The 15,999-nt window shown below is 42.8% G+C and overlaps 1 protein-coding gene across 3 annotated transcripts in view; it reads left to right on the forward strand.

Moving 5' to 3' along the window:
• ZDHHC14 (zinc finger DHHC-type palmitoyltransferase 14) overlaps positions 1-15,999 on the forward strand; it is a 294,109-nt gene that overhangs the window by 170,080 nt on the left and 108,030 nt on the right. For all 3 annotated transcript variants that reach the window (XM_047858986.1, XM_047858984.1, XM_047858985.1), the window contains exon 2: positions 3,527-3,687. In XM_047858986.1, coding sequence (XP_047714942.1) covers positions 3,527-3,687 — 161 coding nt within the window. The remainder of the gene's footprint in view (positions 1-3,526; positions 3,688-15,999) is intronic.

The following is a 15,999-nucleotide window of genomic DNA, read 5'->3' on the forward strand; positions in this document are numbered from 1 at the left end:
TTTTATATTTCTTCCTGTTTGAGTTTTGGAAGTGTGTGGGTGCTTAGGAATTTGTCCATTTCTTCCAGGTTGTCCAGTTTGTTGGCATATAATTTTTTCATAGTATTCCCTGATAATTGCTTGTGTTTCTGAGGGATTGGTTGTAATAATACCATTTTCAGGAAGAAATAGGAAACTTGAACAGACCCATAACCAATGAAGAAATTGAATCAGTTATCAAAAATCTCCCAACAATAAGAGTCCAGGACCAGATGGCTTCCCAGGGGAATTCTACCAGACATTTAAAGCAGAGATAGTACCTATCCTTCTCAAGCTGTTCCAAAAAATAGAAAGGGAAGGAAAACTTCCAGACTTATTCTATGAATCCATCATTACTTTGATTCCTAAACCAGACAGAGACCCAGCAAAAAAAGAGAACTACAGGCCAATATCCCTGATGAATATGGGCGCAAAAATTCTCAATAAGGTACTAACACATCGAATTCAACAGCATATAGAAAGAATTATTCACCATGATCAAGTGGGATTCATCCCTGGGCTGCAGGGCTGGTTCAACATTCACAAATCAATCAATGTGATACATCACATTAATAAAAGAAAAGATAAGAACCATATGATCCTGTCAATTGATGCAGAAAAAGCATTTGACAAAATTCAGCATCCTTTCTTAATAAAAACCCTCAAGAAAGTCGGGATAGAAGGAACATACTTAAACATCATAGAAGCCACTTATGAAAAGCCCACAGCTAATATCATCCTCAATGGGGAAAAACTGAGAGCTTTCTCCCTGAGATCAGGAACACGACAGGGATGTCCACTCTCACCGCTGTTGTTTAACATAGTGTTGGAAGTTCTAGCATCAGAATCAGACAACAAAAGGAAATCAAAAGCATCAAAATTGGCAAAGATAAAGTCAAGCTTTCACTTTTTGCAGATGACATGATATTATACATGGAAAACCCGATAGACTCCACCAAAAGTCTGCTAGAACTGATACATGAATTCAGCAAAGGCTCAGGATACAAAATCAGTGTACAGAGATCAGTTGCATTCTTATACACTAATAATGAAGCAACAGAAAGACAAATAAAGAAACTGATCCCATTCACAATTGCACCAAGAAACATAAAATACCTAGGAATAAACCTAACCAAAGATGTAAAAGATCTGTATGCTGAAAACTATAGAAAGCTTATGAAGGAAATTGAAGAAGATACAAAGAAATGGAAAAACATCCCATGCTCATAGATTGGAAGAATAAATATTGTTAAAATGTCAATACTACCCAAAGCAATCTACACATTCAATGCAATCCCAATCAAAATTGCACCAGCATTCTTCTCGAAGCTAGAACAAGCAATCCTAAAATTTGTATGGAACCACAAAAGACCCCGAATAGCCAAAGTAATTTTGAAGAAGAAGACCAAAGCAGGAGGCATCACAATCCCAGACTCTAGCCTCTACTACAAAGCTGTAATCATCAAGACAGCATGGTATTGGCACAAAAACAGACACATAGACCAATGCAATAGAATAGAAACCCCAGAATTAGACCCACAAAAGTATGGCCAACTAATCTTTGACAAAGCAGGAAAGAATATCCAATGGAAAAAAAGACAGTCTCTTTAAAAAATGGTGCTGGGAGAACTGGACAGCAACATGCAGAAGGATGAAACTAGACCACTTTCTTACACCATTCACAAAAATAAACTCAAAATGGATAAAGGACCTGAATGTGAGACAGGAAACCATCAAAACCCTAGAGGAGAAAGCAGGAAAAGACCTCTCTGACCTCAGCCACAGCAATCTCTTACTTGACACATCCCCAAAGGCAAGGGAATTAAAAGCAAAAATGAACTATTGGGATCTCATGAAGATAAAAAACCTTCTGCACTGAAAAGGAAACAATCAACAAAACTAAAAGGCAAACAACGGAATGGGAAAAGATATTTGTAAATGACATATCGGACAAAGGGCTAGTATCCAAAGTCTATAAAGAGCTCACCAAACTCCACACCCAAAAAACAAATAATCCAGTGAAAAATGGGCAGAAAACCTGAATAGACACTTTTCTAAAGAAGACATCCAGATGGCCAATAGGCACATGAAAAGATGCTCAATGTCACTCCTCATCAGGGAAAGACACGTCAAAACCACACTGAGATACCACCTCATGCCGGTCAGAGTGGCTAAAATGAACAAATCAGGAGAGTATAGCTGCCAGAGAGGATGTGGAGAAATGGGAGCCCTCCTGCACTGTTGGTGGGAATGCAAACTGGTGCAGCCGCTCTGGAAAACAGTATGGAGGTTCCTCAAAAAATTAAAAATAGATCTACCCTATGACCCAGCAATAGCACTGCTAAGAATTTACCCAAGGGATACAGGTGTGCTGGTACATAGGGGCACTTGTACCCCAATGTTTATAGCAGCACTTTCAACAATAGCCAAATTATGGAAAGAGCCTGAATGTCCATCAACTGATGAATGGATAAAGAAATTGTGGTCTATATACACAATGGAATACTACGTGGCAATGAGAAAGAATGAAATATGGCCTTTTGTAGCAACATGGATGGAACTGGAGAGTGTGATGCTAAGTGAAATAAGCCATACAGAGAAAGACAGATACCATATGTTTTCACTCTTATGTGGATCCTGAGAAACTTAACAGAAACCCATGGGGGAGGGGAAGGGGGAAAAAAGTTAGAGAGGGAAGGAGGCAAACCATAGGAGACTCTTAAAAACTGAGAATAAACAGGGTTGATGGGTGGGAGGGAGGGGAAAGTGGCTGATGGGCATTGAGGAGGGCACCTGTTGGGATGAGCGCTGGGTGTTGTATGGAAACCAATTTGACAATAAATTTCATATTTTAAAAAAAATGCCTTCTGGAAAGCAGAAGTTTATTATAGTCCACCTGCCTAAATGCCTTTAGTCTTCTTCAGAAACCAGCTTGCAAGTTCATTTCCATAGCTCATTAACCTCTTTTGGACAGATTAGCTCCAAAATATTGAAAAACGGTTTCTTGCCTTTAAAGGGTGCATTTGCGCTTCTCAGCTTTTGGGCCAGGAAGGTGTTCAACTCAGGAAGGAAAGCCTGGGTCTGGGGAAGATGGTTCTAAGCCGGCGTCTTCTTTTCTTGTGCAGTTTCAGGGAAGGCCGGGAAGACGGCACAGATTCACTAGCTGTATTGATAGCTCGCGGGGTACAAGCTCTTGTTCATCCTGCATTGATCGTGCAAGTGGGATGATTTTCTCTCCTCTTCCAGTGTCTTTCCCGAGTAGCACTGTGGCAGCAGAGGGCCTGGGGTTTTGTGGCTCGACAGGGAGGGTGAAGCTGTCCACAAGAGAGAATTGCAGACCTCCCCAAATGTAAATGCTTAACATAGATGAATTTTTAATGGAAATCAATTTTGCTCCTCCAAAGAAGCTTTCAGCTTCTTGGAAAATATAGACTGCTCACTGTTGATTACTGACATTATATTTCCTTTCTCTTTCCCCTCTCCTCCTGCCTTCCCAACCTGTTGGCAGCTGCCCGTATCTAGCAGTGAAAATCACCCCCGCCATCCCCGTGGTTGGTGGCATTCTGTTCTTCTTTGTGATGGGGACCCTGCTTCGCACCAGCTTCAGTGACCCGGGAGTCCTTCCGCGAGCCACGCCGGATGAAGCCGCCGACCTGGAAAGGCAAATAGGTAACCTGGAAAGGCAAAAAAGCAGACGAAGGTCTGCCCTTAGCCTCGGGTCCCTTCCCACCTTGGCTCGGCCACAGTGTGGAAGGACAGGCCCAGGTGCCCGTGCAGGAGGGGCAGGCGGGGCACTGGACGGTGACGCCTAGCCGGGGAGGAGTCCCGGAAGTCTTCGTTCCCGCCGCAGCAGGATGACCTGAGTAGAGGTGGGGTGTAAAGTGGCTGGAGGTAAGGCCCAGGGGCTGGCGCGCTGGTGGCGGGCTGGCGATGCCATCAAGTGAGGGTCGGCGCCAAGTTCTGTTTCCCGATGCTTCTTGGAAACCCAAGCTCCTCTGAGAAGGAGCCTCTGTTATGAAAGACCCATAGTTTTAGGTGGCTGCCCTCTGCTCCCTTTATGCACTTCATGCTAGTTTCTGTAACAGAAACCTGGAGAGGTTACATCTTACCCCGCTGTCTGGGTTATCCAGCCTAGGACCCAGAACTTCCTTTATTAAGGCATGGACAAGATACATATTTGTGATATGTTATTGAGCTGAATAGCTTTGGTTTTCCTTAGATATGTATCCTAGGATTAAAAGTTTATAGCAACACATTTTAAAACATAGTGAAACAAATCCTAATCCCTCACGGAGCAAACTTTTAAAGTTGTATTTTGGGTTAAGAAAAGAGAGATGCCTCTTGCTCTTAAAAGTTTGCATTTGTGACCATGTGGCTTGGCGGTGGTGCAGTGATAATCTGACAAGAGTGTCAGAGGGGCTGTGATCACTCCGTGTGAACATAAAGCTTAGCATGAAAACCCACCTGACAGTTCCCTCCCGCTGGTCCTCCTACGCCGTGGGCTTCCCTTCCCAGGCTTACTCAGCCGAAAGACCCCCCTGCTTTGCAGTGTAAAGAAACACAAGCGTGGGTCTTGAGAGACAGCACCTGCTGTGGTCTGCCATCCCCAAGTACCAAAGCATGACTGTGTCCTCTGAGTATCTGCCTACATCCCTGTTGTCCAGGAGGGGGGCAGTGAATGACTTAATGGTGGGAGTGTTTGGTGGGGGTCTGCTGGGCCACAGCCTTCTTGTGTCCTGAGGCAGGGAAGCAGAAGGAAGAATCAGCAGTGGAGAGACAGACCGTCTCTTAGTCACCGCATCTTGGGATTTCAAGACATTGGTTATGAATTAATTCGTAATTTAAAGCCTTGCACTTATAGCATGAGAATCATTTGTAAAGGCTACCCATGGCTATTGCTGAATTTGATCATATCCAAGCAAGTATTGGGTTATTACATCCATCTTACCAATAAGGAAACAGAGCCTCAAAGAGGCTAAATGGGAGAAAGTGGCAGAGCCAGACCCTTGAACCCAGGTCTCCTGGGTCTCAGCCCTTATTCTTTCCAGAGCATCATGTCCCAGGGGAGAGACAGGCCCAGTTTCCTTCGAAACAGAACTGGGCCTATGGAAACTGCACGGTCTGTACCTACATCACATTAGCATGCAGCTAGAAAATCCTCGACTCAAGCAGTGTGCAAAGAGCCCAGCTCTTCACACTGGCCTTGAAGCATTTTCCTGCTGTGATCCTATTTGCTATCCCACCTCTTGGTTAGTGAAAGGAGCATCTGCAAAATCAACAAGATTAGGAACTGGGGTGATAAAGAGTGCCACCAGAATTCCCTAAGAGAGTTTCCGTTCTTGCTTGTTAATATTGAAGAAGTTGAGTGATTCACTGAAGTGCCGTATATATCCTAAGAGCAGTATTTTTCAACATGAACATTCTTAAAACCAGCGCTGCCTCATGCTCTCAGAGACAGAGAATCTGTGAGAGAACTAGATGGGGTAAAGGATGAAACTGAATCTTGTTTCCTGTGAGGAAGAGCAGAGGGGCTTTAGAGACAGGCGAGCATGGCGGACATGAGTTGCTCTGCGCATCCCTTCCCCAAGAGGCAACAAAAAAATTGGAAAAAATAGTCACAATCATTTCATGGCTCTAGAATTCAGCTGTATTGAGGAGCAGTTACTCATGAAAAACTGTTGGACTTTGGTTAAGTAGAGTGGGTGTCTATGACGTTCTCACCTGGAGCTGCTTCAATCCCCACCCAAATTCCAAAGGTGATAAAGTTCAACCTGGACAGGGCAAGCTCTGAAAACCAGCAGCTTCCCTGAAGGGCGAATTTGCTTTGGAGTGAAGTATGGAAAAAATCAGTAACTGAAACTTTCACCTTAAGAAACTAGAAAAAGGACAAACTAAACTCAAAGCAAGCTATAATAAGGCAGTATTAAAAATGACATTGGAAATAAAAGAAATAGAATACAGAAAACAACAGGGTAAATCATAAATCAATGAGACCAAAAGTTAGTTCCTTGAGAAGACTAACAAAACTGGCAAACCTTTAACTATACTATCCCCAACCCCTTCCAAAAAAAAAAAAGAGAGACAGAGAAGATACAGATTACCAAAATCAGGAATGAAAGCAGAGGCCTCACCGTTGACCCTACGGATAGTAAAAGGATTTTTACTTTATGCCACAAACTAGACAACTTAGATGAATATAAAAATTCTTAGAAAGCCACAGTTACCAAAAGAATGACTCAAGAAGAAATAGAAAAGCTCAAGAAACCCATAACAAGTAATCCTTACCTCATACCTTACACACAGTTTAATTCAAAATGGATCATAGACCTAAATTTAAGAGCTAAAATTCTAAAACTTCTGAAAGAAACATAGAGAAAATTTCCATGACCTTAGGATAGGCGAAGACTTCTTACATAGACACCAAAAGCATGATCTATAACGAAAGTAAAAGATAATAAATTGGATTTCATCAAATTAAAAATTTTTGTGCTTCAAAGACACCTTTAAGGGGCACCTGGGTGGCTCAGTTGGTTGGGTGTCCGGGCTCTTGATGTTGGCTCAGGTCATCATCTCATGGTTTGTGGGATCCAGCCCCGTGGTTGGGCTCTGTGCTGACAGTGAGAAGCCTGCTTGGGATTCTCTCTTCCTCTCTCTCTGCCCCTCCGCTGCTTGAGCTCTCTCTCTCAAAATAAAAAATACACATTTAAAAAAAAATACACATTTTAAAATACACATTAAAAAAATACACATTTTTAAAAAATACACAAATAAAAAAAATACACATAAAAAAATACACATTTAAAAATAAATACACATTAAAAAAAATTAAATAAATACACATTAGGAGAGCCTGGGTGGCTCAGTTGGTTAAGTGTCCGACTTCTGCTCAGGTCATGATCTCCTGGTTCACAAGTTTGAACCCCGCCTTACACTCTATGCTGACAGCTCAGAGCCCAGAGCCTGCTTCAGATTCTGTGTCTCCCTCTCTCTCTGCCCCTCCCTTGCTCATGCTCTGTCTCTCTCTCTCTCTCTCTCTCTCTCTCTCTCTCTCTCTCTCATAAATAAATAAATAAATAAATAAATAAATAAATAAATAATTTTTAAAAAGACAGTATTAAGAAAACAGAAAAACAAGCCAAAGACTGGGAGAAAATAGTTGCAAATCATATATCTGATAAAAATATCTTGTACTTGTATCCAGAATATAAAGATCTCTTACAACTCAATAATAAGATAACCCAATTAAAAATGAGTAAAGGATTTGAACATTTTTCCAAAGAAGATATATGAATGGCCGAAGAACACACGAAAACAGGATCAATATCATTAGTTAAAAGGGAAATGCGAATCAAAACCACAATGAGGTACCACTTCACACCCACTAGAATGACTCTAATCCAAAAGACTTGAGGGTGACAAATGATGGTGAAGGTATGGAGAAATTGGAACCATCACGTATTGCTGGTGGGGATGTAAAATGGTGCAGCCACTTTGGAAAACATTTCCTTAAAATTCTTCAAGAAGTTAAGCATAGATTATCCTACAACCTGGCAACTCTATTTCTAGGTATTTATCCAAGAGGAGTGACAACATATGTCTCTGGTGTGCCTTGTACCTAAAACCCCAAAACTGGAAACAACACAAATTGTCCATCAGTGAGCAAACTGATGAACAACATGTGGTATATCCACATAGTGGAATACTATTAAGCTATAAAAAGGAGTCCAGTGTTGACACATGTTACAACACAGATAAACCTTAAAAACACACTCAGCAAGGGGTGCCTGGGTAGCTCAGTCAATTGAGCATCTGACTTTTTTTAATTTTTAAAACTGTTTATTTATTTTTGAGAGAAAGAGACTGAGGGGAGAGGACAAAGAGAGAGAATCCCAAGCAGGCTTTGCACCATCAGTGCAGAGCCCAATGTGGGGCTCAGACCCACGTACCGTGAGATCATGACTGGAGCCAAAACTGAGTTGGAATCTTAACCGACTGAGCCACCCAGGTGCCCCAATAATAATTTTTAAAGAGGCTCAGACACCCAAAAAACAGAACTCCAAAATTTACAGTATGGACAATAACCATCACCCACAATCTCATTACAGGAAAGAGTATCTTTTTTTAAAAAATAATTTTCTGGGGCGCCTGGGTGGTGCAGTCGGTTAAGCGTCCGACTTCAGCCAGGTCACGATCTCGCGGTCCGTGAGTTCGAGCCCCGCGTCAGGCTCTGGGCTGATGGCCTGGAGCCTGTTTCCGATTCTGTGTCTCCCTCTCTCTCTGCCCCTCCCCCGTTCATGCTCTGTCTCTCTCTGTCCCAAAAATAAATAAACATTGAAAAAAAAATTTTTTTTAATAATTTTCTTGCTTTTTAATTGAGATACAATTAGCATAACATTATATTAGTTTCAGGTGTACAACATGATTCGATAATTGTGTAGATTGCAAAATGATCGCCACAATAAATATGATTCACATCCATAACCATAAATAGCTAATAAATTATTTTTGTAATGAGAAATTTTAACATTTACTCTCTTAGCAACTTTCAAATATGCAATACAATATTAGTAACTATTGTCACCATGATGCACATTATACCCTTATGACATTTATTTTGTAACTGGAAGTTTGTAGATTTTGACCCCTTTTACCCATTATGCTCACCCCCACCCTCCTTACCTGGCAATGACCAATCCATTAAATCTGTTCTCAGTATCTATGAGCTCTGTTTTTTTAAAAGTTCTTTATATAAATGAGACTATACAGTATTTGTCTCTCTTTCTCTCTTTGATTTATTTCACTGAGTATAATACATTCAAGTTTCATCAATGTTGTAGCAGATGGCAAGCTTTCCTTTTTTATGGCTAAATAAAATTCCATTGTATATACATACCACATCTTTTTCTAAAATTTAAATTTTAGTTGGTTAACATACAGTACAATATTAGTTTCAGGAGTAGAATTCAGTGATTCATCACTTACATAGAACACCCAGTGCTCATCACAACAAGTGCTCTCCTGATACCCATCATCTATCTAGCCCATCCCCACCCTCCTTCCCTCCATCAATGCTCAGTTTGTTCTCTATGGTTAAGAGTCTCTTGTGGTTTGTCTCCCTTTATTCTCTTCCCCCATCCCTTCCGATATGTTATCTGTTTTGTTTCTTAAATTCTACTTATGAGTGAAATCTTATGGTACTTCTCTTTTTCTGATTTATTTCACTCAGTGTAATGCATTCTAGCTCCATCCACATCATTGCAAATGGCAAGATATCATTCTTTTTGATGGCTGAGTGATATTCCATTGTGTATATATACACTATGTTTTCTTTTTTTAATTTAATTTTATTATTATTATTTTAATTTCTATCCAAATTAGTTAGCATATAGTGCAACAATGATTTCAGGAGTAGATTCCTTAGTGCCCCTTACCCATTTAGCCCATCCCCCCTCCCACAACCCCTCCCGTAACCCTCTGTTTGTTCTCCATATTTATGAGTCTCTTATGTTTTGTCCCCCTGCCTGTTTTTATATTATTTTTGTTTCCCTTCCCTCTTGTTCATCTGTTTTGTCTCTTAAAGTCCTCATAGGAGTGAAGTCATATATTTGTCTTTCTCTGACTAATTTCACTTAGCATAATACCTTCCAGTGCCATCCACATAGTTGCAAATGGCAAGATTCCATTCTTTTTTATTGTAATACTCCATTATATATATACACACACCACATCTTCTTTATCCATTCATCCATCGATGGACATTTGGGCTCTTTCCGTACTTTAGCTATTGTTGATAGTGCTGCTATAAACATGGGGGTGCATGTGTCCCTTCGAAACAGCACACCTGTATCCCTTGGATAAATGCCTAGTAGTGCAATTGCTGGGTCATAGGATAGTTCTATTCTTAATTTTTTGAGAAACCTCTATACTGTTTCCCAGAGTGGCTACACCAGCTTGCATTCCCAGAGCATCTGACTCTTGATAATGGCTCAGGTCATTATCTCATGGTTCATGGGATCAAGCTCCACATCAGGCTCTGCGCTGACAGTGAGGAGCGTGCTTGGGATTCTCTCTCTGCCTCTGTCTCTGTCCCTCCCCTGCTCACACACTCTCTCTCTCAAAATAAATAAACATAACAAAAACGCTCTAAGCGGAAGAAGTCCGATCAGAAGGCTACATATTGTGTAGTTCCATGTGTATGAAATCTCTGGAAAGGGCAATCTTTAGAGACAGAAAGTAGATGAGTGATTGCCTAGGGTGGGGGCAGGAGTGATGGTCACCACACTTGGACTTCAGAAAACTTGCTGGAAATGGCCTCAACTTGGGCTGTGGTGCTGGTTGCACAATCCAGCACATTTATTTAAGGTCATGACATTGTATATTTCCAAAGGCTAGCTGTTAGGTTTGTAAGTTTATAGCACAATAAAGCTGTCAGGGAAAAAGAGGAAGAGAGGAAGGGGAGAGGAGGACAATGGGAGCAGAAGAGGAAGAAGGGCCCACTCACCTCTAGTTGTGTGACGTTAGGCTAGTTGTCAAATGGCAATAATGATGCGTATCCTATAAGGTTCTTTTCAGCATCAGCTTAGTAAATGGTTGGGGTTTTTTGGTTGGGTTCTTTTTCTTTTTCTCTTTCTTTTTCTTTTTCTTTCTTTCTGTCTGTCTGTCTTTTAAGAAAAGTAGAAAAATTCTTCTCTTTTCCCACCTAGTTCTCTTCTCACCTTCCACATACATAGATTCTTATAAAAGAATTCTCGACCTGAAATGTGGTAGGAATAAATTGCACAGTTGGTCTAATTCTTTAAAAGGAGTCCTCCCTCCCCTATATTACTTGGCTGTGGAGAATAAGATTCTGTTTCAATGAAATCTTAGCACATTTATTTTGTGCCATCTAACGAAAGAAGGAAAAATGAAAATTACATTTGGAAACTTCTTATTATTAGTTATTAATCCTAATTATCTGTAGTAGATGTCTCCTTACAGAAGCCCAGGATCGCCGCTGGAAACCAGCCATCTGAGTAATTGCTGGAAGCTGTGGGTAGTGGGCGGGCACAGCTCCCTGCCTTCAGATTTCTGCAGGGGAGTAGGTGGTGAGGAGGAGGAGACTCAGTGTCTCAGAGTCTGTTACAAGTCTCCCGAAATGCCTTACACTTCTTTTTTCTGGAACACCTTTCCTGATGAGTTACACTGCAGCTAAAAATACACCCAAGAATGGCAGCAGGGGTGCAGGGAGGTCTCACTGGGGTCCCTAAAGTCCCTGGAGTCCTGCTTGGAAATGTGACCCTTTGGAGACTCAGCTTTTTCGGTTCACTTGGGGATGATAAGATACTAAGCAACTGATTTGGAGTTAGAAAAAAAAATGATGAGAGGGGCACCTGGGTGGCTCTGTCAGTTGAGTATCTGACTCTTGATTTCAGCTCAGGTCATGATCCCAGGGCCGTGGGATCAAGCCCTGCATCAGGTTCCACACTAGTGTGGAACCTACTTGGGATTCTCTCTCACTTTCCTTCTGCTCCTCTCTCCCACTCATTCTCTCTCTGTCTCTCTCTCTTAAATAAAAAAATAAGATAAAAAAATCTTTAAAAAGGAAAAAAAATTATGAGATACTGCATTATAAATCACAGGATCAAAGCATTTCATTTCAAGTAGGGATAGACCTTTACAGGGATCAAAATGGGGGAAAGTGGTGGGTCTGCCTCTCTACTTTTCATTATGTGTGTGGTCACTTCCCAGCCCCACTGGTCCTGAGGATGCCAAGAGAGGGAGTCCAGGAGGAGTTGAAATGTGAACTCAGCTTGCTGGACTCCCAAAAGCAAGCCTAGTTATTTAGGAAACTCTCTCCCAGTGTCACGGTAACCCTGACACTACAGAGTTCCAGCAGGATCCGTAAAAGAAAAAGATGATAAATTGATCACAGATCAAATAGTTGCTTGGTGAGGGCGGAATTCTATCAAAGGAAGTAGGGTTGTCTTTAAAAAACTCACCTATGCTGTGGCAGCGGCAGAATCTGAAGAATTATTACCTCCACTGTGCAACTTTCACTGGACAGCCAGAACACCACTCTGCTAGTCACAGTGCGTCTCCCTTCTCGGTCTCCTTCTGTCTCTTTCCCTCCCTCTCTCCTTTCCTCTCTCTCTCCCTCCTCCCTCCCCTCCTCCCTGGCCCTCTCCTCCTCTCCCTCCCCCTGCTTCCTCCTCTTCTCCCCCTCCACCTTCTCCTCCCCCTCCTCCCTCTCCTCCCCCTCCTCCCTCTCCTCATCCCCTCCTCCCCCTTTCCTCTCCCCTCCTTAGCTTCTTTCTCCCTCTTCTCCTCCCCCTCCTCCACTCCTTCCTCCTCTGCCTCATCTGCTTCTTTCTCCCCCCTCCTCCCTCTCCTCTTCCTCCCCCTCCTTCTCTCCCTCCTCTTCTTCCACTTCTCCCTCTCCTTTTCCTCCCCCATCTTCTCTCCTTCCTCCTCTTTCTCATTCTCCCTCCTCCTCCTCTCTTCCTCCTCCTCCCCCTCAACTTCCTCCCCCTCCTCCTCTCCCTCCTTCTTCCCCTATTTCTCTTTCTCCCCCTTCTCCTCCCCCTACTTCCCCTCCCCTTCCTCTTCTTCTTCTCTTTCATCCTCTATCCTCTACTCTTTTGGTCAGATTCTCATCAACCTCTTTTCTTGAAGTACACAGAACCAATCACCATTTCTAAGACGAAAGTTTCATCTTTCCTTATTTCCTAAATTGGACTGGACATCCTCTAGAAGAGATGTTTAGGAAGCACGGCTGTTTCTGATCCCGAGGAAACACTGGCCAACCAGCCGCGGTTCCGCCCCATCCTACATAGCGCAATTCCTGGGAAGACTTCCATGGGAACAGGATGTTTTCATCCGCCAATTTGACTTGCTAGAGTTTTTTTCCCTAGAGACATCTTAATTCTGTGTTTAAGAGTGGAAGCATTTTAATTGGAATTTTAACAACACTGATGGATTCTTGTTGAAGAAAAGACTTTGCGAACGAATACTCTAAGCCATTTTAAGACCTTAATCAATTTTATCTGTTGTAAAGCTACACCATTTCCAATTTTTCCGATTGCTGTTTTTATTTTACTAAAATTATTATGATTAGAGTCATTTCTGCATAAAATTTAAAACTAAGAATGTTTTCATTAATCAGGCTTTTTGTCATGAAAGTTGTCATTATGAATTTTCTTACGGAACTGTTATTTCCAGTAAGACAGATTTTCCTGGCGATTTAATTTTTTAAGTCAATACTGGCTTCTTTTTGTGTTGGTTATTTTTACTGATGACATTCACCATAAAATTGCTTTAAAATGTGATTGTTTCATTTATTTTTGGCCTCACGATTAGTTTGTTGTTGTGATCGATCTGTGATTAAACCTTCCTTAGACTTTGAGTCACTCTGTGTGCTATATGCTGGATGCCACAGTGTAGAACATACAAAAAGAGAAAGGGCAGGGTCATTGGTGGTTAATTTGATTGGCTTTCGCCAATTTTCTTTTCAGAAGGTGATATTTTCTCACCCTTCCCCCCAATTTTTGTTTGCATTTCCCCTCTCACCTCCAAAATGATCCCAGTTTATCCGTTGTGTAATTGTTATTTGCAGTGGACATTTTGGCCTTTCATGAACAGTTGGCCAGACCCGGAAACTCTGTTCGGACTTGAATTACACCTGCCTGTGTGGGATTCCTTCCGCCTTTGCCATTGTCTCTGCCCTGCTTCTTGCTTCCTGCCGCCTTCTTTAACAGAGTAACCATGATGCCACTCCATTAGCTTTGGCACTTTCTCTTCCATGCACCATCAGCATTTACCTGTGTCCATTGAAGTAAAATATTCTGCGTGCTTTTCCTGTAAAGCAGTTGGTTGGTCGGTCCATGCTGAAAGATAGAATGATGGTAATAGCTATTTTTCACTGAGTGCCTCTCTCGTGCCGGGTATCATACTCAGCCCTGTCTATGTAGGACTTCCTTTATACTCACAACATCCACTCCATGGTGTTCAGACACTATTGTCCCTATTTTAGTCACAAGAAAGCCAGTGCTCAGAAAGGACAGTGATTGGTCAAAGGTCATTTGGCCAGAGCTGGGAACACAGGCCCATCTGCCATCACCCCCTGTGCTCCAGACCACTGCCCGTGGTCTGGCTGCTCTGGGGAGCCAGGCTCTGAGTGAGAGTTTCTGGTCTTAGTGGAGCAAGTAGCCCTTCCTATTTTCCCTAAGTTGCTTTCTCACCCCCCCAGGCTGTGGGCATCATCCGACTCTCCCATCCTGTTGGCTGACTCCCCCATCATCTCCATGACTCAGAAATAGAGAGCCATGTCCAGCACATTGTGGCTACAGGGCCTGGTTCTCAAATCCCGGGCCCAATTGTGTGGAGAGAGTGGAACTGCCAGGAAAGTCCAGGCAATCTGACATCCCTCTTGAAACTGACTGCCTTTTGTCCTTTGGGACTTCTGTCCTTTGGGACTCTCACTGATGCCCACATGCCCTGTGATACTCGTGAAGGAGTTAAGGGAAGAGAGGAGCAGGGTGTCCCGCCATGTCTAAAATACCTTCTGGAAGGGACAAGGCCTTTGAAGAAAATGGCATCCCAGGAATTAAAAAAAAAAAAAGAAGAGGAAGAAGATTCCTTGTTTAAGGGAAAATGCTAGAAACATCTAGTGCGTACTAATGCCAAGGAAGGATAGGCAGTGATTCTCCCATACCAACACAGGGTGGCAATTCAGAATGTCAGAATTCCTCATTGTCTCTTTAAAAAGTAATCCAGCCTGGGAGAGCTGGGAACCAGATGTCACAATTCGAAATTGTGGTATTTGGGGAAATACCACAAGATTTTGAAAACTCTAGTTCTGAGGGAAGGAAGGAGCCAGAGATTTTGTTTTTCCAGAGGATTTAGGAAGAGGGGTGTTTTTCATCCAGGATGTTCACTGAAGTCTATATTATGTCTTCTTCCTGTAGAAATCCAAATTTGCGGGAATGCACCATGTGTTGGAACCGAGGCCAGTTTCTGATGTAAATGTATTCACGGGTTTGCGAAGTTAGGACATTTTACTGTGATGGTTGGGATGGAGAATTGTAAGGACAGAGAAGAGTACTCTGCAGCTCCCACCCCTGGTGGATGCCCTTTACAGAGCAGTCCTCCAGAGAGCCTTGTGGGTGGCGAGTGGGATTTTCCTCCTTTTTACAGGAAGAGAAACTGAGACGAGGCACTTGCCGAGATCGCGCTTTCTTGTCCCCGCTGCGCTGAGCCTCTGAATCTGAATTCCTAAATCCACAGCGGTATTTTGGTGACCTCTGTACTCCCCATCCCGAATCCGCTGGGTGTCTCTTTTAACACAATAAGTCTTACTAAGTTGAAGGCTGGACTTACAGAAGTGTACCCATGTACACATTTGGAATCTCTTCTGGAGAATTAACGAACCCACCCTGAAAACAAAGGGATCACTTCATTTCAGATGGCTCTCTCTCACGGCACCAATGTTACATTCTTTAGAGTCTGTTAAATCAGCAAAAAGAGCAATGTTGACATGCTTTGACAAAAGCAAGAAAGGAAGGAAGCGAGGGAGGAAAGAGGGAGGGAGGAGAGAGAGAGAGAAAGAGAGAAGAAACATACTGTAATTATAATCAGTTCTCATATACAAAACCGCAGAAGGGGGAAGGTTGGTCCACTAACCAGGGTGAGGAAGAGGTCAGCTGTGAGTGAGCAGAGGAAGCCAGAAGCTGCAAGGAAGGGAAGGACAGGCTGGTGGCATGGAAGGGATGGAGAGATTGGGACCGCGTGGCTCAAGAATATGGCCAAAGGAAAGAGCAAGGGTCTGGCGCGTGTTCGTGGAAAATAGAGGCCCACCCCTCCCCAGCCAGGGGCACTGAAATGCACAGATTCCATCGATGAAAGAGCTTGGGGAGCCCGCCTCCCTGACTCCAGGTGAGCTGGTCCCCAGCAACGCTCTGAGTCGCCAAGGGATGTCAGTGACTGTGGACATCATCCCGGACAACT

The sequence above is a fragment of the Prionailurus viverrinus genome, chromosome B2 (assembly GCF_022837055.1).
Source record: "Prionailurus viverrinus isolate Anna chromosome B2, UM_Priviv_1.0, whole genome shotgun sequence".
Lineage (NCBI taxonomy): Eukaryota > Metazoa > Chordata > Mammalia > Carnivora > Felidae > Prionailurus > Prionailurus viverrinus.